At 39.2% G+C, this 26,297-nt stretch overlaps 1 protein-coding gene across 11 annotated transcripts in view; it reads right to left on the bottom strand.

The window, feature by feature from the left end:
* Positions 1 to 26,297, bottom strand: part of TFDP2 (transcription factor Dp-2) — a 167,411-nt gene that overhangs the window by 46,504 nt on the left and 94,610 nt on the right. For 7 of the 11 annotated variants that reach the window (XM_032629718.1, XM_032629717.1, XM_032629722.1 and 4 more), the window contains 3 exons: positions 9,252 to 9,355; positions 4,036 to 4,157; positions 2,159 to 2,206 (listed from right to left, as the gene is read on the bottom strand). In XM_032629718.1, the coding sequence (XP_032485609.1) occupies positions 2,159 to 2,206; positions 4,036 to 4,157; positions 9,252 to 9,355 (274 nt within the window). The remainder of the gene's footprint in view (positions 1 to 2,158; positions 2,207 to 4,035; positions 4,158 to 9,251; positions 9,356 to 26,297) is intronic. The other 4 variants (XM_032629719.1, XM_032629723.1, XM_032629725.1 and 1 more) reach the window with 1 other exon arrangement.

The following is a 26,297-nucleotide window of genomic DNA, read 5'->3' on the forward strand; positions in this document are numbered from 1 at the left end:
TAATAAAAATAATTACATATGATACTAAATCAACATATAAGACATTAAAGAGATGAAGAAGATTACTTTGGGTTGAGAGCTGGCTTTTTGAAGCTCAGCACTTGGGAAAAGGGAACAGAAGACTTTTCTCAACATTACAGAAAAACACATAAATTTGGAGGAAAATAACATTTGTAAGGTCAACAACAACAAAAGAAAACCACACGTAGTAATTTTTGTGGCTTGATTAGGGAGAGGGAATGGGATTCATTATAGAAAAGTTATATTAAAGAATAAAAAGAGAATAATAAAAAGCACTAGGAAAAAAGGCCACTGAACCAAATGCAGAAAGGGAAAGTCGAATCAGTGGCTATACCAATGAGTTTAATCTGGTGCTTTTATATGTGCTCTTTAGAGGTTTCTCTCTTATAAAGAATAAAAAGAACCTTGTTTTTTATATTATTTGCAATACATAGGTGCCACCAATCATAACTAATGAACAGTTCCATTTTAAGGCCTTAAATAGTGCTAAATATATGGTTAAAAAAACTTGTGCTGGGCTTCCCTGGTGGCGCAGTGGTTGAGAGTCCACCTGCCGATGCAGGGGACACAGGTTCGTGCCCCGGTCCGGGAAGATCCCACATGCCGCGGAGCGGCTGGGCCCGTGAGCCATGGCCGCTGAGCCTGCGCATCCGGAGCCTGTGCTCCGCAACGGGAGAGGCCACAGCAGTGAGAGGCCCGCGTACCGCAAAAAAAAAAAAAAAAAAAGTGTGCTGCTGCCCTTTCCAAGGATATACATGAAGAAAAACCAGTATGAGCCAGAATTTCCATTAGAGAAAAAAGACCATCTCGCCATATATGTCTATATGATATAGCAGTTCCTCAGACATGATTTTATCTGTTCAAAACAGTTAAGATGTGAGAAGTAAACTACAAAGGCCACCAAGGAACTAAAGCAGAGCTAGTGTCAATGTAAGAAAACACACATTCTTTTATACAGCCCCAAGGTCCTCATTCAGAACCTATTCACTTTTATTTTAGACTGAATTCTAACACATCTGGCCAAGTAGTTTCTCAGTGCACAGCAAATCAGAGAAAGCAACTAGAAACTGGAGAAACAGAAAACTATTGTATTGAAAGCAGACGACCTAACAGGAGAAAAGAGATGAAAACACAATTGACAAAAGCAATTCCAAAATCTCAGAATCAAAAGTAAATTTTAAAAAGCATTGATGACAAGGTTTTATCTAAAATAGTAACTATCTTACAGAACTCAACAGCCTCTGAGATTACGTGTCTTGTTTTAACGTAGTGTGACATTAATACGATGTTCAGTAGAGTGGCTTTTGTGGAACACTGAACTTAAGTTCAAATAACGACCCTAAAGTGATAGTTTTCAATCCTGGAGTTTCTGACTTAGTAGGCAATTGCAGTTTATTCAACAGACCACAGGTGATTCTGATGCACACCAAGATCTGAGAACCACTGTCCTAATAGTCTAAGGAAAGGTTATATTACACTGGATGTCTTAAGAAAAAAGTGAGATGTAATGTACAACATGATAGAGTAACGCTGATGCATGTTATATATGAAAGTTATTAAGGGTAAATCCTAAGAGTTCTCATCACGGGAAAAACATTTTTATTTTTTATTTCTTTAATTTTATACCTATTTGAGATGGTAGATGTTCACTAAACTTACTGTGATAGTCGCTTCATGATGTATGTAAATCAAGTCATTATGCTGTATACCTTAAACTTACACAGTGCTGTGTGTCAATTATATCTCAATAAGGCTGGAAGGAAAAAAATGAAGTGAGAATTTACTATGACCTTTAAATGTGTTCAATGAAACTTGTTTTTAAAAAGTTTGTGTATTTGGGGGTAATGGGGAGTATTCACTTTGGCAAAACACTTCAACTCCCAAAAGGAGGGAGGGGGCTAAATGGCATACTGCCAACAGACAGTCTACTCACAGAATAGTATCTTTTGAAACCGCACAAATACAATAAATTTATGTAATGATGAATGAAGGAGAATACTCAGTGTGGAATGAAATAATGGTAGAAACTCAACAAAGTTAAAGTTATATGAAGAAAAACATCTCATTAGAGTCTGGGTACCAAACCCCTCTCTATGCAGTAGCATCTCCTAAACAAAATAGTTAAACTTATACTCACCTTTCTGAAAAATCAGAGTCTATGAATTCTCTAGCCCGTTTTCTATCACTGAAAAGAAAAAAAGATACCATAAAAAGAACACGCATAAAGAACTTTATTTCATGAATAGTTTATTGTAACTTGTCTAATTCCACATGGAAAATATCCAAACACAAAAGTAACAAATATAAAAGATATGTACATGAAATAAAAACTTAAATTTTATCACTGGACAAAGAAATCGCAACATGATAGCCATAGTCTGAAATGAACTCAATGAATCTTTAGGGAGGAAAATACTGCAGATTTATGGAGGAGAAGGCATAGAAAAGTTTTATTTGCTCTGGGAGAAATGACTATAAAAACATTAGATAATCAGACTACCCCCAGCATAAAGCACAGCTGGTGCTGAAAACAGCCAAACTCTGGTCATCTCCAAAGTAGGCCAACACTACTGGCACAGGCTTGGCTTTCATTAAATTATCTCTCAAGGCTATGAAAAAATCCAAGATTTTTAGATCTTAGATCTACATGAGAAATGTTGTTAACGACTGAATAAAGGCAAAGGAATTACAGGTGACTCTGTCACTTCATCTTATTTGATAATGGAAAAGACATTATGTATACACATGAAACTCTTCTGTCTCCGTCTGTGTGTATGGCTTAAAGCACTTTGCCAGGATTGTTATTTCGTTCATTTCCTTAATATCCTTGAAGCAAGGAGATTCTTACTCAACCAAGATTTACTGTCTGTTTGCTAGAACTCACAACTGTAAGTCAATGATAGAACCACCAGTGTGGCATGCCACCTTGGAAATAACTTCTAAAGTGACAAACTAAAACCGAATCATTTATTTTACTACTTCTTTTCTGTTATGGAAGGATGAGATGCTAAAATGATAAGGAGTGGAGAAAGGTTGAATGAAGGTATTTTACAGGTAAAGAAACATAGAGATTTGATACTAAAAGTGGCAAATGAGTAACAAAGAAGGGATACTGATTTAATTGCCCAGTGTTTAAAGGAACGAAGATAAAACTCAATGAAAGTTTTAATATCTTTGGGCTCTTTTTCCTAGTTCCTTTTCTGGTTTTAAAGGAAATAAACATGCTGGTTTTAAGGGGAAATTCTGAGTACACACACACGTATATACAAAACTCCTTTCTAATGTTTGTCAAAACAATATAAAATGCAGTTTTTACATCTCCAAAGTGGCTAAATGTCACAATCGTAAAAAGTAGTCTTCTTTCACAGTTGAAGAAAGAAGATTCAGTTACAAGTTACTGTTCTATTTTTCTGTTTAATAATGGTTGCTCCAGGGATTTCCTTGGTGGTCCAGTGGTTAGGTCTCCACGCTTCCACTGCAGGGGGCACAGGTTCAATCCCTGGTTGGGGAAGTAAGATCCTGCATGCTGTGGTGGTGCAGCCTAATTAATTAATTAATTAATTAAAATAAAATTTTAAAAAATGGTTGCTCCAGAGCTGATTTATATCTAGGATATAAAGTGAAATAAAATAGGTGAGGGCTTCCCTGGTGACTCAAGTGGTTGAGAGTCCACCTGCCAATGCAGGGGACACGGGTTTGTGCCCCGGTCCGGGAAGATCCCGCATGCCACAGAGCGGCTGGGCCCATGAGCCATCGCCGCTGAGCCTGCATTTCCGGAGCCTGTGCTCCACAACGGGAGAGGCCACAACAGTGAGAGGCCCGCATACCACAAAATAAATAAATAAATAAATAAATAAATAAATAAAATAAAATAAAATAGGTGATTTTAAAGGAAACATATGAGTTTTTAAGAACATAAAACAAGAACAGAAGACAAGATAGTGAGAAAAAAAGATCAGAACTTAAAAAAAAAAAAAGGTTTTTAAAAATGGTAATTTGCAGTACCACTCTTACCCAGGGACCCAGCCAGTAGCTTCTGCTATGTGTGTCTGAGTAACCATTGCTGGTGCAGGGGTATATGGACTCCCAATCAGAACACTTCCTGAACTGGTTAGTCTCTGTGGTGTACTTATAATCTGTAAAGTCAGGACAAAGAAAAAAATATTCTTAGTTATTAAGGAAAACCTACAGGCAGAAAATAATGCTGAATGCTAACCTATACACAAGGAGTAGACCTTACTGTCTAAAATGTACTTAATATCAATCATCTAAATATAAGCAATACCTCTGATACATTTATATTCTACGATCTTAAAGCACAAGTATCCTGAATACTGATATGAAGTCACAATGTAGATTTCAGCAAGTGAACAGCAATTGGGAGGGATTAAGTTGGCAACTGACGACATTTTAAAAATCAGAAAAATGAGAAGCTTTCTTTGAAATTATGGAAACTAATCTCAGTTGAACTCTATTTACTAGAACTGGGGTAACAGCAAATTAATTCTTCACAGTCCGAAACATATACAAAGACATAATACAATTTGGATTCTTATACAGATACAATTTTACCTGTTTTTTTAAGAGCATTTCCTCATGTCATTAAATATTCTTCAAAGACATTTTAAAGACCATAAAACACTCTGTCATGTGGATTAATTATCTCCTATTATTAGATTTTTATGAATATTCAAATATTATAAATAATGCTGTGATAAACATTTCTATAAAATGATACTGGCTTTAATTTCTATTTCCTACAGATAAACTCCAGAAAGGGAATTAATGGAACTAAGGATATGGACTTTTTTTTAAAAATTTATTTATTTTGGGGACTTCCCTGGTGGCGCAGTGGTTAAGAATCTGCCTGCCAATGCAGGGGACATGGGTTCGAGCCCTAGTCCGGGAAGATCCCACATACCACGGAGCAACTAAGCCCGTGTGCCACAGCTACTGAGCCTGCGCTCTAGAGCCCGTGCTCCACAACAAGAGAAGCCATGGCAATGAGAAGCACGCACACTGCAACGAAGAGTAGCCTCAGCTCACCGCAACTAGAGAAAGCCCGTGAGTAGCAATGAAGACCCAACACAACCAAAAATAAATATTTATTTTATTGTTTTTATATATTTTTTGTTTTCTATTTTATTGATTTTCACTTTTTATTATTTGTTTATTTGGGGTTTAATTTGCTCTTTTTTAAAAATTAATTTATTTTTGGCTGCGTTGGGTCTTCATTGCTGCGCACAGGCTTTCTCTAGTCGCAGTGAGCGGGGGCTACTCTTCCTTGCTGTGCACAGGCTTCTCTTGTTGTGGAGCACAGGCTCTAGGCACACGGGCTTCAGTAGTTGTGGTGCGCAGGCTCTGGAGCGCAGGCTCAGTAGTCGTGGTGCACGGGCTTAGCTGCTCCATGGCATGTGGGATCGTCCCGGACCAGGGACCGAACCTGTGTCCCCTGCATTGGCAGGCAGATTCTTGACCACTGCACCACCAGGGAAGTCCAAAGATGTGGACTTGTAAAAAACGTTTCTTGATCTGTGTTGCCAAATTGCTTTCCAGGTCTTACAGTTTTCATTGGTGAAAAAAATTTGGTACCCTAAGTATTTTCATAAATAAGTAAATAAATAAATAAATAGAATAAAGGCATGCTCCAGAGAATGGGGGTATTAATGGGGCTAGGGAGATGTTACTACATACAAATGATTAGGAAATGCTTTTAATATGTTAATTCTATAGTTCAAAGAAAACAAAACACAACAAATACTGACAGACGTCTGGGGAGTTCTGATTCTCATAATATGCCAAGGATTATTAAAGAGGGCATTCAGAAGTCTGCCTCGTGAGAAAATATGAACACTAGACAAGGTGTTTGTACCTCCTAGCCCTGCACATATTCCACACCACCTCCTCACTTCCATTTCAATGCACGATCTTTAAAGGTAGAGAGTGTCTGCGGAGCCTACCATAGTGCTAGGGGACTCTCATAGGAAAGAATCAATAAGTATTTATTGAACTGAGACAGAAGGCCCAGCTTTTAAAATGATGGAAAAGAGTAGCTTCTTTGTTCATTGATATGCTAGAAAGGATTATATAAAATCCTGTAAGAAAAGGGCAGAGTTCTCACCAATCACCGCACCACACACTCAGACGTTCTCTATCATGCTTACCCTGAGTGTGAGAGCTTGAGAGGGAAATTTTGAGCGTTTGATCAGTCTCTGGTCTACTCTATTCCTAGAACAGGAGTCTCCAGAAAAGCAACTTATCTAAGCATTCTGATTTACCCGTGAAACAGACTGCATTACTTGTGCAGTATTATTACTAAGGAGTTTTTTATTTATCTGTTATTAGGACCCTACAGGCTTGGTTTTACCTGATTTAAAGGGCTTTGTAGGAAAAAAAGAAGACGAAGAAAGGAGGAAGGGAAATAGGACATAGAGAAAAGCTGGTTATCTTTATTGAGAATGACTTTGGAAATAAATTGTTATGTTCTACTCTATTTTTCTTCCTTAATGTCAGATTGTCAGCTGCTCTTCTTTCCTCATCTGAGAGTGATGAGCAATACTGGGAAGTCCTTAACAAACATTTCATGAACGAACGAACTGGTGGGATGCTCGACTTGAACTGGAACCACAAGTTAGAAATCCCTATGAGACGCACTGCGTTCTTAAACTAGGACAGTGACAGTGACTGAGCCTCAAGAAACAAAACCAAAGGGAAGTCAACGAACACAGGAAAATTAGTTCATATAGGTGACAAGTCACATATGCTCTATAAAACTGAACCTTAATTTTGAAATCCCAAATTAAAATAGTATTCAGTCAATCTGATGAGGAAAATGAACATTTATTTTAAATTTAAGTCTTCCCCGCCTCCCCACAAAAAAACCAGACATCCTTAACTTCAACGTAACCATGCGGTTTCTTTGACAATAGATTACAGTTAGCCATAAATCAAATCACAACTGAACCTCGTTCTGAAGATTTTCTACCTTCAATCAAGATACCTTATGTACTACTGCCATCTACAGTAAGAAAAGCCAAGAGAGCATCTATACTCTGAAAAGAAAGAATCTATATAACTATAAAGTGTTCTATTAAAGGATTTCATTATTTGACAAAATTTTCATTTTCACGGTAAGAAACATGCAATTTTTAACCATGTTAAAATAATCGTGAGATTATCTTATATAAAAAACCAGATACCTTTTTTTTTCTTTTTAAACTTTTTATTTTGTATTGGAATACAGCTGATTAACAATGTTGTGATGGTTTCAGGTGCACAGCAAAGGGACTCAGCCATGCATATACATGTACCCATTCTCCCCCAAACTCCCCTCCCATAAAACCAGATACCTTTAAGAAAAGAGCAAGTATCCCAAAGTGAAACAGTTACTGCTAAAACTAGCTTCTAGAAACACAGAGAACAACTTTTTCTTGAGGCCTTCTGAAATTTCTAGCTACCATGAAGATGTGGCTTCCAAAGGGACATGTAAAATTTAAAGGGCAAGTCGAGAAAGACAACTGTAAGAAGGAAACAGGTGAGGTTTCATTTAAGAATTTTCTAACAAAAAATTTTTTTAAATCATGGATGAGAGATTGAATGTGAGGGAACAACATTCAAAAGAGACAAGCGAGAGGAGAGAGAGCGGCTCTCGCTGGGGTTCCACGATATATTAGGAAATCAAAAAGAAAACTCTAATTCCTGCCTAGGGACTAAAAACTACAAAAAGCACCTCAGAATTCGGAAGACAAATGAAGGTCTTGGGCTGGCCCGTTTCAAAGGAGAGGCCGAAATCTCTCTGTCTGACCTTTGCTTTGCTGATTCTGAGGTTTGCAGTAATTGGGTACGTCCTATACAGGACTACTTACCACTGTCAGAACTGAAGTGTGTAAAGGCTTACATGTACATTAGTTTAAACTGACAATGGGAAGAACAATTATGTTTCTAAAAGAGGAATTCAAACTTCAGCCATAGCAGCATCACTGAAATACCAAGAGGAAACAGTCTTTCAAAATAGAAGAGTACTGTAAGAGTCGAAGTCAAGAAAGTTCACATCTGTTTGTTTAATTTTGATGTTTATATAAACCGCATGTCAAAACACCGACTTTCAAGTCAGGTGTATAATCTCATTTGCACCTCCTGTAGTGGCTGGGGAGGGGCAAATGCTTAGCAAACGTTTGAAAATATACCCTGAACTACCTTGAAATGCAGATATTCACCTGAGCTTAAGTTTCTAAGAGGCTTGGAGCTAGATTACATTCTTCTCATAGTTACAGCCATTGTGCAACATCTTTAGCTCGGATTCTGCAGATGATTAACAGTCCTCAAGGGATCAAGAAAAATGTTGTGTCTAGAATGGCTTAAGATCTCAAAGACTTTCTGAAGCCATTCAGAATGTTAAAAGAGACTTTTGTCTAAATAATTGTGCATTTAACATAGGCCACAGTACCGCACATTACAAACAAAATTTATGCTTATTGCTTTATAGATAAGAAGATGTAAACACTGACAATGAAGAGTTACTGTTCAAATGTTTACATACTTTTGCTAATGGTGGGTGAGGCCATTTAAATTAGGTATAGTTTTTAGATTAGCTGCATGCAACTCTGTTTATAAATAAGGCTTTCTTAAAAGTGCTATATACTTTAAGCTCTAGCATAATTAATGGAATACCTTCAGAGAAACAGTTAAATACTTTCCATTTTAATTCATTATTTCTACTGCTAAAGATTAAAATGAACTGGTGAGTTGTTTCTTCCTAAATGTCCTTTCATCAAAGAGTTTCAAATTAGTAGCTCCAAATATAGATTAACTGTTGGGTCATACTCAATTTATATGATATTCAATTTATATGAGATTACACGGTTTAGTGCAGTAAAGGCTATTTTACAAGAAAAAGAAAAAGGAGAACATAAAACATAACAGATTTCAAACCAATTTAATCGAACAACTGAAAACAAGAGAAGCCTCATATAGGGAGCAAAAACCTTAATATTAACACATTCAGAATCCACAGATTCAAGTACGTGAACATTGAACATTGAAGAGTATAACGCCTTTGTTTTTCGTAAGACTAATCAGTTACACTCAGGTAAAAACAAAACTTTAAAAAATAAGTGACTGAGATAAGAAATTAACTGGAATATCTGACCAAGCGTCTTTGGTACAACTCTCCTTTGAGTAAGTCTTGCCTAAGCAAAGTTTCAAGTCCTAAGATATGATGATTTTCTTACCATTTGGGGTCCAACATTCACATTTATTGGTCCTAAGGTTTTCGGTAAAATCTTTGTTGGTGAGTTGGTGCTGGAAACTGGAAATGCAACAAATGAAACGTTACCTGAAATTATATCAAAACACTCGGTTAATGTTCTGCAATATCAAGGCCACCTTCTACCTATCTATGCATCCATGGTCCTAACCAGCTGTGCTTAAGTAATTTATAATTATCTTAATAAGGAAGTTAAGACCAAAGAGCCGTACTGAAAAGCCAACCAACTATTGCTTTGTTGTAGTGAGGACAATTAATTCTGCAGAACAGCACACCTGTAAAATAAATAGTTCAGTCTGTCTGACAACTACCGGACATTGGTTTTTTAGAGGAAAAGTTGGCTTTTTAGAGGAAAGTTGGTTTATCTGACAACTACTGGACATTAAGTTGGTTTTTTAGAGGAAAAAACATTTTGAGAGTTCATAATGCACATCATAGTTTATATCAGAGTTGAGAATTCCAGTTAGATCTTTATTAGAAATCATAGAACAAAAATAAATGCATGAAGTATAACATGAAATAAAATAAGTATCTGTTAGAATTTCTTTACAGTATAACGTTTTATACTAAATGCTAACATGCTTTCAAAATGTTGAGTTGGCAGTGTTCTGAGATTTTATCACAGTGGAGAAATAAATGATGCCACCTAGTTTCTGATGGTGGAAGCTATGAGATCTGTATAGTGTTTTCAAGTGATTTCAACCATTTAAATTTCAAATTAAGGTAGCAAAATGCCTTCCCCCCAAATGAAAAGCCAACCAATAATTTTCTGAACTACCATGTCAACTACTTAAGTTCTCTGGACAAACTTCAGTTTACCAATGTTCCTCTTAGAAGATAAGAGTGTAATCCAATACAACAAAGGAGATCACACAGGAAGTGCGTGAAAGAGGGTCAATATTGAAACTGTGGGGAAAAAACAACATTTAAGAGCAGGACCAGAAATGCACCTCCTTCTCACTCTCCCTCCCCCTTCCTGAGCTCCCCCAAAGCTTGCCCAACTCCTGAATGCCCTTCTCTTATCTCCTAACTCTCAGTAGGTCTCCTGCAGTAAGGAACTCAGGCCACCAGGCTCTTCTTCCTCAACCTGGGAACTTACCGGCACCCTCACATATTTTTATTTCTCTCTGAGTGGAAGATTCTCATATAAATTACTTCTTTCATGTCTGCTCTGCACTTCCTGTCTTCTCAGGGAACTCACGCATCAATTATTTACTCTGTCTTCTGAGTTTTCAACTACACCACCGGTTCCTTCCCTCAGCGTCTCTCTCTGCCCATCTGCCTTGTATTATTATTTCCCCTCAAATTCTACATTTCAAAATCAAATTCTTTATCTTTCTCATGCCCACTCAGCAAATCTGCTTCTCCTTCTTGGTATAGACCATCGTGCACCCAGTGACCCGAACCAGAAACCATCAACCCCTCCTTATTCAACCAACTACCACATCCTTCTTGTTACCTTCTTACCCTGGTTCCTTTATATTGCCGGTGCTTGTTTAATCTGGAACTTTATCAAATCTGGTTTGAAAACAGTTACTCTCTAATCCAGAGGTTCACAACCCTGGCTGTGCAATGGAATTATCTAGGAAGCCATAAAAAATGCCAGTGCCTGGGTCTTACCCCCAGAGCTTCTGATATAATTGAACTGGAGTCAACCTGGGCACCAGACTGTTAAAGTTCTCCAGATAGTTCCAAGGTGCAGCCAGTGCTGAGCCCCACTTCCCCGACTGGGTATCCTACCTCAAACAGCTTTCCTACCCCTCTGCACATCTGTGACAAACCAGTCTTTCCATGGATGAAACTGTGCTGGACACTCCCCTATTTAAGGCCTTCAGAGATTCCATGACACTTCCTAAATGCCTCTCAGACTCCTCACATGACACACAAGCTCCCGTTTGGAGATCTCACCCCGCCTCCCTTCCCAGTTTCATCTTCAGCTACTCTGTCCACATGCACCCTAGGCTCCCATCAGATTATATACTTTGCAGTTCCAGGAAGGCCCCAGATCAACCACTCCAGCTTTGATGCACACTCTTCCTTCTGCTGGGAAGTCTCTCTCTACTGGGACAAGGCCTACCTTCCAGCACTTCAAAATGGTTCTCCTTACCATTTTCTGAGAAATCACCATGTTCCAGGGTCTGCTCTAGAGGCTTCCTATATACACATCATCTCATTAATGCTTAGGAGAACAGTGAGACATATATTACTGATGACTCCATTTTATACATGAAATTAACACGGAGTGAGGTTAAACAGTCTGTACAAGGTCCCACAGGCAGTAAAGGGCCATAGCTCCACCTCTGAAGCTTCTGCTCTCTGTGTCACCTCCCCCTTATTAGGCGTCTCCAGCCTCTAGGGTCTAGGTCTTGGATGCCCTTCTTCTGGCTTTTCATAAAACCTATTATTATTTACTTGTAATTCTACTATAAGTAGGCTATGTTGTCAGCTTTGTATCCTAGCACCTGGTTTAGTCCCTGGCCCCAAAGAGGTACAGGAAACAATAAAAACTGTTCGATTTGCACAGATTGGAGCTATTACCTTTCCTAATCTGGATGCCATGCTTCCTGTAATGTAGCCTAAATTGTATCTTTTGTTACTTTTTAACAGGTGAAATAAATTTAAACACCAGGTCCTTTGTTTATTGTTTTTAAACATGACTGACCAACTGGTACTAGCAAATAGTTTCCTTTCTCTGTAACTGTGCCACTGATCTTTTATACAACATGCCTCTACGTTATCAAATACGGTTTGATATTTATAACTCAAATACGGTTATTCACCTGTTTAAGAATTCACTTAACTGGAGAATACTAATTTATAATTCCAGAGGGAGGAACAGGTCTGTAATTGATATACATGTGCCATAAACTCAGTCCTAGACAGGAGGGGAAACACCACCGATCCATGTGAGGAAGAATCCAGCCATGATAAAGTCTGGCTCTCAGATGGTTTTTTTTTTTTTTTTTTTTTTTTTTTTGGCGGTACGTGGGCCTCTCACTGTTGTGGCCTCTCCTGTTGCGGAGCACAGGCTCCGGACGCGCAGGCTCAGCGGCCATGGCTCACGGGACCAGCCGCTCCACGGCATGTGGGATCTTCCCGGACCGGAGCACGAACCCGCATCCCCTGCATCGGCAGGCGGACTCTCAACCACTGCACCACCAGGGAAGTCCTCAGATGGTTTTTTAAAATGACCTTAAGGCTGCTGAATGTTTAAGATGAGATCATCTGTGATACACCATATTAGAAACAAAAGCCAAAAACTTACAAAAAACAGTGAAGCAAGAAACATACAAAAAAAAAAAAAAAGATAGTTAAGGTTAGGGAATAACCCTAAATTGAAACTTAACAGTAAAGACAAACTAAGAATATAAAACTTAGGTCAAAAACAGAAACAAGAGGGACTTCCCTGGGTGGAACAGTGGTTAAGAATCCGCCTGCCAATGCAGGGGACACGGGTTCCAGCCCTGGTCTGGGGAGATCCCAAATGCCGCAGAGCGACTAAGTCCGTGCGCCACAGCTACTAAGCCTGCACTCTAGAGGCCACTCTTCACAAGAGAAGCCACCGCAATGAGAAGCCCACGCACCGCAACTGAAGAGTAGCCCCTGCTCGCCACAACTAGAGAAAGGCTGCGCACAGCAACGAAGACCCAACGCAGCCATAAATCAATCAATCAATAAATTAATTTTTAAAAAATTAAATAAAAAAAAGGGCTTCCCTGGTGGTGCAGTAGTTAAGAATCCGCCTGCCGATGCAGGGGACATGGGTTCGAGCCCTGGTCCAGGAAGATCCCACATGCCACAGAGCAACTCAGCCCCGTGCACCACAACTACTGAAGCCTGTGTGCTCTAGAGCCCACGTGCTGCAACTGCTGAGCACGAGTATTGCCCGTGCTCTGCAACAAGAGAAGCCACCACGATGACAAGCCTGCGCACTGCAACGAAGAGTAGCCCCCGCTCGCCACAACTAGAGAAAGCCTGCGTGCAGCAACGAAGACCCAACGCAACCAAAAATAAATAAATAAATAAATTTAAATCTTAAAAAAAAATAGAAAAACCTCGTTAAAGCCAGATCTGTCATGGCAGTTAGTATCAAAGAATTTAGATGGAACTTAATAAACCTAAAAAATTGATTCTAAAGTGTTTCTGGAAGAGTAAAGACAGAGAACAGCCAAGAAAATTTTGAAAAAAGGAATAATGGGGAAGAGAGGAACTGTAGCCTCGCAGATTTCAGAATTATTACATAGCTAAAGGGACTGAAATCATGTGACACTGGCTAAGATGCAGACAAAGAAATTGACAAAACAGAAGTTAAAGTCCAAAATTTACTTCATTTATACATGAAAATTTTATATATGGTAAATAGCTTTTCAAATGAATGGAGAAAGGGTAGATTACTTAAGAAATGTTGAGACAAGAAACTGTCCATTTGGATAAAAAAAAATCTTAGATTTCTCATCTTTCACAAAAATAAATCCCAGAAAGACCAAATGCTTAAATATAAAAATTAAACAGGGGCTTCCCTGGTGGCGCAGTGGTTGAGAGTCCGCCTGCCGATGCAGGGGACACGGGTTCGTGCCCCGGTCTGGGAGGATCCCACATGCCGCGGAGCGGCTGGGCCCGTGAGCCATGGCCGCTGAGCCTGCGCGTCCGGAGCCTGTCCTCCGCAACGGGAGAGGCCACAACAGTGAGAGGCCCGCGTAACGCATAAAAAAAAAAAAAAAAAAAAAAAAAAAAAATTAAACATTCCAAGCATGTTACAGAATTCAGAAATCTTAAGTGAAAACAGACTGACAGATTTGACTACCTAAAAATAAATATTTTCTAAACAGCAAAAGACCCAATACACTTAAGACAAATCTCAGACTTGGTAAACAAATTTGCACAGGAATAGATGCTTAATTTTAAAAATAAAAAAAATCACACACACAAAAAGAAACTTTTTAATGTACCAGATTGGTAAAGATTAAGAAGTCTGATAATGTCCTGAGTTGGTGAAGATGTGGCAAAATGGGTGCATTTAAAAAATATTTAGGGAATTCCCTGGTGGTCCAGTGGTTAGGACTCCCTGCTTCCACTGCAGGGGGGGCACGGGTTCGATCCCTGGTCGGGGAACTAAGATCCCACATGCTGTGCAGTGTGGCCAAAAATTTTAAAAATAAAAACATAAAAGATAAAAAAAATATTTACTTGGCACCTACTGTATGCCAAGTACTAATGCTAAGTGCTACGGATACTCAGGGCAAGTGAACTGTCCACTGCAGTCAAGGGGCTAACACTATTGGAGAGCCTTTCTGGATGGCAGTCCAACAGTGTAATTAGAGAGGAGTTTGAGGATTGTGTGTTAGAGTATAAATTTTTAAGTAAGGGCTTTATAAGCAATTATACACATTTTAAAGGCTCTTTCTACCTCAACAAATAATCTTTCAACTGCCCTCTGCTGCCTAAGGGGCAAGGTGATCCCTGGCCTCTGCAACAACGTCTCAGTTAATAATGGGTATACCCTCTGACCGGCAATTCCTCCGCAGGATGTGTACCCTAATAATCTAAGCAGATGATAACAATTACACATGTCCTAGGACTGCAGCACTGTGGATAAAAGCAAAACCCTGGAAACAATTTAAATGTTTAAACATCTTCGGTACATGCATATGATGGGATATTATAAAGTCCCTAAAAACATTACAAGTATGTATTGCCATGGAAGAATGTTCCCATTATAAGAGAGGATGATTAAATGGTATGATTCCATTTACCTTAAAAACTACATATACACATAAGTTTACATACGCATAAAGAGTCTGGTAAGATAATAATAGAGGTTAGCTCTGGGTGAGTAGTATGGAGAAGTGTTTTACTTTGTTTTATACTTTATTACTAATAAAGTTTTATGAGCATGCATGCACCTGTTTTATAATGGGAAAAGCTATTGCCATTCTGAAGGAAAAAAAAGACAGTGACAGAGAATCAGCCACAGCTGCTGAAACAAGGTGACGATCTATAAATGAAGTATCTGTGTTTTAGAATTAGCAAAAGTGAAATCTGTTTTAGAAGCGGTTAAAGGGGCTCTGCTGGGATTTCAGTAATTGTAATATCCAGAAACAATAGCCACGTATTTAGACACAGTTTGCTTTCATTGAATCAACTAGGTTCAGCAGCAGAAATATAATTTTTTGGACTCAAAAGGACATTTAAATAGGTTATAAACATCCAGTCTCCTGAAATTTCAGCCACATTAGGAATAAACCAAACCAAGTCTAAACAATTTTTCTTAAGTACCTGGCCTTAATTCATAGCTCCGTGGCAACAGGGTCCTGACACTGTCCAAAAGCCAATGCCTGACACTTGATATATTTATTAAAAACAAAACTTTAAAGACCTGCCTGGATTTCGGTGCTGGCAGCTCCCTGAATTAACTAAAATGAGATCGATCACCTAGGAAAGGGGCTAAGAAAAGCTAACACTTACGCCAAACCCTGCACAGGCACAAAATTTCGGCTCAAATTTTATTTCGATCTCTTGAGTAACTGGAATCCTTCTGTTTTGCATTAGAATTGTCCAGACACCAAAGATTTCTTTCACTCATAATCCTTTGGGGGGTTTCAGTTATAGTTAATCACCTTCAATATGTCCAATTAAAATGAAAAATTCAGTCAAATAATTGTGGTTTGTCTACATGAAGCCAACATAAATTATTTTTCACAGTACTAACCTGCTGGGGGAAAGATTATTTTTGGCCTGAATAAGCTTTGGGGAAGATCTTCACCCAAGCCTATATCACATTCTCCCAGAAGAACCTAATTAGTAACATTATAGGAAAGAATATGCTTATTTTATGGGTTTCTAAATACCTCAAATCAGAAGTAGTGTATATCCCATGTATACAGGGTCCAAACTTCACTGGACAAGGTAAACTTACAACCCTAAATATAAGTTTAAAAATGACCTACACTGGGCTTCCCTGGTGGTGCAGTGGTTAGGAATCCGCCTGCCAATGCAGGGTACACGGGTTCGAGCCCTGGTCTAGGAAGGTCCCACATGCCGCAGAGCAACTAAGCCTGTGCGCCACAACTACTGAGCCTGCGCTCTAGAGCCCGTGAGCCACAACTACTGAGCCCGTGTGCCGCAACTACTGAGCCCGCGTGCCACAACTACTGAGGCCCACGTGCCTAGAGCCTGTGCTGCACGGCAGGAGAAGCCACTGCATTAATAAGCCCGCGCACCACAACAAAGAGTGGCCCCCACTCACTGCAACTAGAGAAAGCCTGCGCACAGCAACGAAGACCCAACGCAGCCAAAAATAAATAAATAAAATAAATTTATTTGAAAAAAAAATGACCTACATTGTGGTGGTGTATGTATGTGTTTGTCAAACTCGGAGAACTCTAGGCTAAAAAGGGTTAATTCTACTATATACATGTAAAATATACCTTAATTTAAAAAATGGGAAAAAGTGACCTAGGCAACTTCATTATTTATTAGCAAGAAGCTAATTACAGATTATACAATCCTCTTGCTTTTCCTCTTCTGTTACCTTCTGCTATCTACTTTTTAAATTTATTTTATAAACAGGTAGTTCATGGATTTGTCTAAATTACATCCCTCCAGCTACCTTCTCTTTTGAAAACTTCCTGTATCATCACAATCTCTCCCCTTCTGCTGGGTCATTCTTACCAGCACATAAACATGCATTTTTTCTTTCATCTTAAAAACAAAACACAAAACAACTTTTATTAACCATACACAGCTCTCCAGCTACCAACTCTTTTCTGTTGCGCTCTACAGCAAAACTCATAAAATCTGTCAACATCTGCTGTGTCCACTTCTCCACTCTATTTTCTTTAACCCACTCCCATTCCCGCCCCTCAGCTTCACTGAAACAGCTCTTGCCAAGATCACCTCCACGTTGCTAAATCCAATGGTCAATTCTCAGTTTTCAACTTAACCTTAACCTACCAGCCGTATCTGATACTTTTTAAAAACACACCTTCTGGGTTTCCCTGGTGGCGCAGTCGTTGAGAGCCCGCCTGCCGATGCGAGAGACGCGGGTTCGTGCCCTGGTCCAGGAGGATCCCGCGTGCCGCAGAGCGGCGGAGCGGCTGGGCCCGTGAGCCATGGCCACTGAGCCTGCGCGTCCGGAGCCTGTGCTCCGCAGCTGGAGAGGCCACAGCGGTGAGAGGCCCGCGTACCGCAAAAAAAAATAAACAAAAACACACCTTCTTTTCAAACACTCTCCACTTGGCATCCAAACCTCCGTTCTCTCTTGGTTCTCCTCCAAACCCACTGGTTTCTCCTTCTCAGTCTTGGTGGCTGGATCCTCCTCTCTAAAACCATTCGGGAGCCCCTTACATCAGTCCTCCGACTATTCTCTGTCAACTCTTCCTCACTAGGTGGTCTGACAGCTCCCATGTATATTTCTCCAGATTAAACCTCTCGCCCAAACTTCAGATTCATGTATCCAACTGTCATTTCAAATATCTCCATTTTGATGTTTAACAGGCATCTCAAACTTAACATTCTCAAAATATAATTCCTGACTGTTCCCCATCCCACCCAGAAACCTCCTTCTCCCATCTCTCTCTTCATCTCATTAAATGTCAACTCCATTCTTCAACTGTTTAGACCAAAAGAGATCACTGTTGACCTTCTCTTATAGCCTACATACAATCCATTAATAAATCCTATCGGTCCTATCTTTAAAAATGTATCCTGAATAGAAAACAAACTAGTGGTTGCCAGTGGGGAGGAAGGAGAGGGACAATATAGGGGTGGGGGAGTGCAAGGCAGAAATTATTGGGTGTAAGATAGGCTCAAGGGTGTATCGTACAACACAGGGAACATAGCTAATGTTTTGTAGTATCTGTTCATGGAAAGTAACCTTTAAAAATTGCATATTGGGGCTTTCCTGGTGGCGCAGTGGTTGAGAAGCTGCCTGCCAATGCAGGGGACATGGGTTCGAGCCCTGATCTGGGGAGATCCCACATGCCACGGAGCAACTAGGCCGGGGAGCCACAACTACTGAGCCTACGCATCTGGAGCTTGTGCTCCGCAACAAGAGAGGCCGCAACACTGAGAGGTCCGCGCACTGCGATGAAGAGTAGCCCCCACTCGCCGCAACTGGAGACAGCCCTCGCACGGAAACGAAGACCCAACACAGCCAAAAATAAATAAATAAAACTTTTTTTTAATTGTATATACTAAAAAAAAAAGGTAGATGGCCAATGTAAAGAAAACAAAAACAAAAAACCAACCCCAAACAATCTATGTAGCAAGAGGTGGCTGTGTCAGAACATTGCTGGTTTACATTTATGATGGTAGTCCTTATTTTAAATTTTTACTTAGTTCTTTGCTATACGTCTGTATCCATACCCATAATAAAAATGATTTAATGTTTACAAAAAATAAAATAAAATGTTATCTGGAATATAACCACTTCTCATCCACTCCACTGCTACCACTATGATCCAAGTCACCATTTCTAGACTGAATTATTGCAATATCTTCCTGATTCATCCACCTGTCCTGCATTAGGCCCACCTCACCCCACAAAACTACTCCCAAGCCTTCCGATACAGTAGCCACTAGATCAGAGGCTATAAAGTACGACTTTAGTAGTTAGTACGACTGAGGACGTAATTTCTAAACGTATTTAATTTTAATGAATTTAAATTTAAAAATTGAAGCAGTATAAAATATTTTCCCATTAAAAACAGCATTATTGTTTTGGTAGTACTACATTTCACCTCAATTGTTGAAAATTTAACATCTAAACAGAAATGTGCTCTAAGTGTAAAATACAGATTTTCAAGGCTAAGTAATCAAAACCTAACTCTCTAAAAATTTGATTACATGTTCAATGATAATGTTTCGGATATTGGATTAAATAAAATCTATCATTCAAATTAATTTTACCTGTTTCTTTTTACCTTTTTAAATGTGGCTACTAGAAAATTTTAAATTATGCGACTTCCATTATCCTACTGAACAGCACTGCTGTTCACAGCGGTCAGAGTGACCCTGCTTTGTGGAGTAATTCTCTTTCAGCTCTCCAGTGGGCTTTGCATCTCAGTCTGTGTGATGGTTTACAGAGCCCTGTGTCACCGGACCCCTCCTTTCTGACCTCATCAAATCTCTCCCTTCAATCCACTACATTCACCCAGGCCTCTTTGCTGTTCCTCAAACCATGACTAGCAAATTTCTACCTCGTGGCCTTTGTCCTTAAAAGTTTCCTCTGCCAGTAACTTTCTTCCCGCAGATAGCTACATGCCTTATTCCCCAGCTTCCTTGAAGACTGTGCTCAGCTGTCAGTGTATCAGAGATGGCTGATCACCCTACATCAGCACTTCTTCACTTACTATGACTTTCCACCAGAGTACTTATCTGTACATGATGTACTGCAAATTTATATTTACTTGCTTATAATCATATAAGCACCCACTCTCAGAATGTTAAGTTCTGTAAGAACAGGGGATTCGTTATCTTATTCACTGCTGTATCTCCAGCACCTAGCACAGTGCCTGGGACATAGCATAGTTCAACAAATATTTGCTGGATGGATGAATGAATGAATGAATGCACAAATACACGAATGTCTGCATGGAAGCATGTGATACAAATTCCGGAGACAGGAGTATACAGTTAAACTAAGCCTCCTCTCGTCCCCGACCACCACCTAACCATTCCCTTCCCTAGTGACAGCTACTGGTGCCAGTTCATATATAACCTTTCAGAAATACTCTAGGCATATACAAACATATATGCAATACATATCCTTTTCTCCTTACACATATGGTTTGCATATCAGTTTGCATGTTGCTTTTTTACCACTTAACAATACTATACCTATTTTAGATGTCTTTCCATACTACGTACATACATATGTAATTCTGCTTCAGTATTTACTTCGTTAGCTATGTAATACTTCTTTTTATGGCTCTAGCAGCTTATCTGAGTCCCTTAATAATGGAAAGCTTTTAGTGTTACAAACATGATTAACAGTAAAATCTTTTATTACTACAAATAATATTGCAATGACTACACATATGTCTTTACACACATTGGTTGTACCAACTGGCTGTACCAATTCACCCTCTGTTCAGAAATGTATGAAATGTATTCATTTCCACATATCCTTTCCAACTCAGTGTGTTATCAAACTTTATTGTTGTCAATCTTTAGGCTAAAAATAGTATCTCACGTTGATTTTATTTTGGTTTTATTATTATGAATAAGACTGACGTGTTTCGTTTAAAACTCATCTAAATTTTCCTTCCTGAGAATTATGACCAACTTTCTATTGGCTGTTGATGATTTGCTTTATTGGTTGACCCTCCTTAAATATCGAAGGAATAAGAGTATTCTTTGTTATACCTGCTGAAAATATTTTTCCCCCTTTGACATTTGTCTTTGGCTTTTATATACGATTTTCTTTCCACATTTTAAAAGAATGCTGTCCATCTCATAGTTCTTTCCTTTTATGACTTTAGTGCCATTAAAAAGGTCTGTGAGTCTGTTTAAATATAAAAATAAAGGAGGTCGGAGTAACTGCAAAGTTTATTTATTTATCTTCGCTTCCCACCCTGGAGCTGCACGTTATACATGGGTGTGCTATGTTTTACTCATCTTACAGGTTTGGTGTTTCCAGTTGGATATGCTGTTCTTTGAATTTATTTATCATTCCTTACATACTAAAGACTGTATTAAACATCCCCCATGTTTTCTCATAATCCTTCGATGCCTTCATTTTAAATTTTACATCCTTGACCATCTGGAATTTATTTGATGTGAGAAGCGAATGATCCAATTTCTTTTTCCTAAATGGCTACTTTTAATAAGTAATCTACTCCCCCTCCCCCACGCTAACATGAAAGTCTACCTTATTGACTTTCTCTTTGCTCCACTGATCTGCCTACTTATGTGACAGTATCACGTGCCTCACTTCATTCACAATTAACATTTCAAACAGAGAATAGGGAGACTCAGAAAAAGAAAAGTGTCAAGCATCCCTTTCCTTCCCACACTACCTTTTAATTATTTGTTAATGACTGTTAATGACTGTCATGGACTGATGACTATCCATCAGTTTCAAATACAGTACGAATGAGGTCAAGTCCCAGGTCGGTTCTGGAATAGGCCCATTCATTTTGCAAAGAGCAAAGATTCCACAACCTTCAGACTATATTTCTAATTTCAGCCAGCCATCTAGAAAGCAACATATGTCACTGAAGAGAGAGTAAAGTAGGCGGAACAATATGACGGCTCAGGGGATATCTATCACCTTTATTTGAAAAATAACTCAGGCCCAATAGATCAACAGCACTATCTTCATAAATGAAACCCATATTAATTGCTCATAATTAATTTGAAAAGACAACATATCCAACTGGAAACAGCAAATCTGTAAGATAGTAAAATACAGCACATCCATGTATAAGGTGCATGTCAGGAATGGGAACTGAAGGTAAATAAACCTTGCAGTCACCGTGACTTCATTCGGTTTTGTTTAAATATACTCAAATTTTTTTTTCTTTTAGTTTTCATTCTATTTAGAGGTTAGCTACTATAATGTGCATTACCTATATGCACCCTATAACACTGTTATGTTCTATTTTGTTGCATCTGTACTCAATCATGTTCACCAAAGTTGCCAAGATTAAATCCAAAGGCCACCATCCATTACTAAACTCTTTAACGTGGGTGACGACAATATCACTGCAAATGGTCAGGGTGAGAAACAGAAGATAAAAGTTCATAATATCTCCAAAGTATAATGGTTAAAGTGACCTCTAGAACCTCCCTCTCTGTATGTGGTTCCAAAATGGAAATCAAGTATCCTTAACGCATAGATAAAGACAGAAGATCTGAAATGCACATTCCTACATATCACAGGCATGGAAGCCAAAGCCGGGATGTTTTTGCAGCTGTCAGAGCACAGGACTTCTGTGATTTCCCCCCAGTGGACCACCTCACCAGAATCTTTCCAAAGAACCACAGAAAGGATCCTTGAAATGACCATAACAAAAAACAGTTCTACAGCCCTCAGGGTATACTCCTAATGGGTCAATAAATCTTTTACGTCAGTCTTTCCTACATACTTTCCCTAGAGCAGCAAGTCTTTTCTCTTGGCTTCCATAAGCATGTTTACTTGGAGGACACCTTTTAAAACAATTAGCTAGCTCCCTCTTTCTCTGGTATCCAGAACCATAAATGCCCCAGATTCTTCAACTTGAAAGGAGAAAAACATTTCTTTTCCATCTTCCTACATGTCAGGATTTAAACAGGGCTTCTTCATTTCTTAGATGAACTCCTTAATTCAAGCTCTAGTATCTGGAATATTATAACTGTTTTCATTTAGTTCATCAAACCTCAAAGCTAAAAGGTCTTAGAAATCATTTAGTCCATTCTCACTGGGGTTCTCTTGTAGGACCCTTCCCTTTCAATACTCTGTCGATGTCCATCCAAAAACATGCATCTCATCTACAGGCTGGATCCTACTGCTTCTTCACTGGCTTCTCTATCTTTATATAAAACATGTCCTTTTGTCCTTTTTCTATTTGCCCTGCTCAGACAAGGACCATCTTTTAATTCTTGATTTTCTCATTTCTCTTCCACCTCCTTAATTAGAATTTCCCAGTTTTGGACACTCTATCTTCTGATTAATAATTGAATGAGTTCACCATATGGCCTCAAACAACTTGGTTCTTCCACGCCTTCCCAGTAATTCTTACCAAATGTGCTTAGACATAGGATACAAAGGGGGTGAACAAAAGTGGGAGAGGGCAGTGTCCCTCTTATTCAAAATACGTATTTCTGGGTTCCACTAAACACGTAAAGAAACCAGGTGGGAATGCATATTTTAAACAAGTGCCTCAGAAGATGATTAGGATCAAGCAGGACTGGGACAAGCTGCTACAAGTGCCCCTTTCCTCTCTGTTCAAATTAAGGAAGTAATGGAGTCTAAGTAGACTTTCTACTACACTTACCTCTATTTTCATTTTAAAAAGAGAAGGGGCCAAGCGACCCTTATATTATTATCATCATCATCATTTTTGTCTCTTGTTCTTAAATGCTGTATCTTTTCAATGTTTAGCCTATTTTCAACCACTACTTTTAGCACCATCACCACAGCCAACACACTTGCCAGATGGCACACAGACGCTGTCCGCATGCCTAGAAAAAGAGTGTGAACAGAAAGCAGCACATTTTATCTGGTACCAAGAGCCACTGAATGGCTAGAGGAGATCAACGCAGCTGGGCGCAACCACAAGGGTCGGAACTGATAAGCATTACAACACCCAAAGGCACTGAATTGGAAATCACTCTCAAGAAGAAGCCCACTACCCTCTGAGACGGTACCCTGCCCCAGACAGTGTTAACAAATAAATCATTTTAAATTTACAGTCAAGAGAAGCTATTTTTCTAGTATTTACAAAAGGTGGCAATGACTACAGACAGATCCAGAGTTTAAAAGGTGCGTTCTTAAAATAAATTTAAAACTTTAGGACACAAATTCAAAAAGACCAAAGACCACCCATGAATCAGAATTTCAAAGGCAGTTCTTTTCCTTAGCAAATAAGAAAAGGGATCATTATATTCCATAGGTCATGCTAAGTAACTCATTCAAAATTGCATTGTTACCAACTTCGTATTTCAATAATATGTTCCACTGAGAGCTATTACTGAAGCTACATTTAAACCATACTGTCAAGAGCAGGAAATCTTAGACACCAGTATCAACAAACGCTTTTGTACTAAAATCCTGCCCATTAAAAGATTCTGCTAGGGCTTCCCTGGTGGCGCAGTGGTTGAGAGTCTGCCTGCCGATGCAGGGGACGCGGGTTCATGCCCCGGTCCGGGAGGATCCCACATGCCACGGAGCGGCTGGGCCCGTGAGCCATGGCCGCTGAGCCTGTGTGTCCGGAGCCTGTGCTCCGCAACGGGAGAGGCCACAACAGCGAGAAGCCCGCGTACCGCAAAAAAAAAAAAAAAAAAAAAAAAAAAAAAGATTCTGCTAAATTTTATAAATAAGTTCTACTGGGTCTACTTGGCAAACAGTAAGTGCTCAGGTAGAAGTCTCTTCATCTTTCTGTCAGAGAAATTGCCAAGAGAGCTGCCAAACTTTGCAAGAGAGAGCCAAATGCCGAAAACAAAGCCCCCTGCTGATATCTCCAGCTTTGGAGTCAAGACCCAAAAGTTCACTTGAAAACTGGTTGCTTAAAACTTGGTAGAAAGGAAGAATGCTATTACACCATCGGTTTCTGGAGCCACTTGCAAAACAGAGTTAGCTCATAATACACTTAAGGCACAACACTCATACCTGCTCCTAAACAATGGCGTAAAAGGTTTTCTTCTCAGAAAAATGTAGGTGTCTGGCAAATCTTCCGACTTCCACACCAGAAATGAGAGATTTCTAGGTCACCGTCAATAGTTTCTAACTGCATTAAAATATGTAAGGCAGAGAGAACGCCTACATCGGTCACTCTCTGGGTATTCTGAATTGGAGAAAAATGAATAGGGAAGGCGCAGATTGCCCCAGACATCAATTTTTGCTAAAGAGTTCACATATAAGGCAGGAACCACAGGTACTTCACTCCAGAAGTCTTCTTTCAGCCAATATATTGCTCTTAAACTGAAGGGTTAACAGTCTCAATTACTTCTGCACCGTTGTTAATGATGCTGTAACGTACTGTCATGCCTACATTTATGATCATAAGTGACACACTTTTTTAAATATAAATTTATTTATTTTATTTACTTTTACTTTTGGCTGCATTGGGTCTTTGTTGTGGTGCCCGGGGCTTCTCACTGCAGTGGCTTCTCTTGCTGTGGAGCACGGGCTCTAGGCACGCGGGCTTCAGTAGTTGTGGCACGTGGGCTCAGTAGTTGTGGCTCGCGGGCTCGAGAGCACAGGCTCAGTAGTTGTGGCGCAGGGGCTTAGTTGCTCCGTGGCATGTGGGATCCTCCCAGACCAGGGCTTGAACCCGTGTCCCCCTGCATTGGCAGGCGGATTCTTAACCACCGCGCCACTGGGGAAGCCACTGACACACATTTTTGATAACTGCAATCTATGATGCTGTCAAAGTTATGTTTCACATGTGAGGTCACCAAGTTTTTTTTAGGACTGTCTATTCCATCAAAACTATACATTCTTTGGTCAAAATTATAAAAGTTCTTACTCTAATCAAACCTATAACTTGGTAAATCCACTTTAAACTCCACCATGTAAGTTGGCTATCTTAGAAAAAAATTCAAATGCTCCATACTGCTATTCCTTAAAAAAGCAAAATGTACACAGATCGATTTTAAACTCAATCTTAACTCAAACAATGATCTGAAAAGTTTTGAAATCTCTAAATTCTATTGTCATTATTTGAAGCAAAGAAAATCTTCAGGGAAGCCCACAGATCCTAGCTCAGAGCAAGAGACATTTTTAATAACCTCCTTGAATCTTGCTATCTTTCCCAGTCCTTTCCTTAGACCAACTAAACATTTAGAAAATCGTTTAACATTTGCTCAATATGCAAATTTTGAACTACGGTTCAAAGAAGTTTTTGGCTATTATATGTTATTACTAACTTTACAGTGTAGGGTAGGGCAAAATTTAATAAGTGCCTAATATGTGAAAGATCTAGCGCTCAGCACTGGTTTTCTAAGAGCTAACTTTAAGAAATACATAAAGTTGTAATGTATATAAACACACAGTATACGGGAGCACAGAACTTCTCTACATGTTACTTGTAAAAGGACAGATTTTTACTTTACTCATTATGAACTCCACGAATTAAAGAACTATTTTTTGACTGCTTTCATTACATGCATATCACGTCCAAGCTCTTCTTATTCTTTTCAACAGATAAACATTCCCCTCCTTCCATTAGCTTACTTACTATCTTTTTTTTAAAGAGGGAAACTGCAACACATCATTTCAATTAAACTCAAAATATTTCTCCCACATTTCTTATTCAAAGATCTTTAGAAATAAGTCTCATGGCTTCACACTGAAGATAAAATAGTC

This window comes from Phocoena sinus, chromosome 4 (genome assembly GCF_008692025.1).
Source record: "Phocoena sinus isolate mPhoSin1 chromosome 4, mPhoSin1.pri, whole genome shotgun sequence".
NCBI lineage: Eukaryota > Metazoa > Chordata > Mammalia > Artiodactyla > Phocoenidae > Phocoena > Phocoena sinus.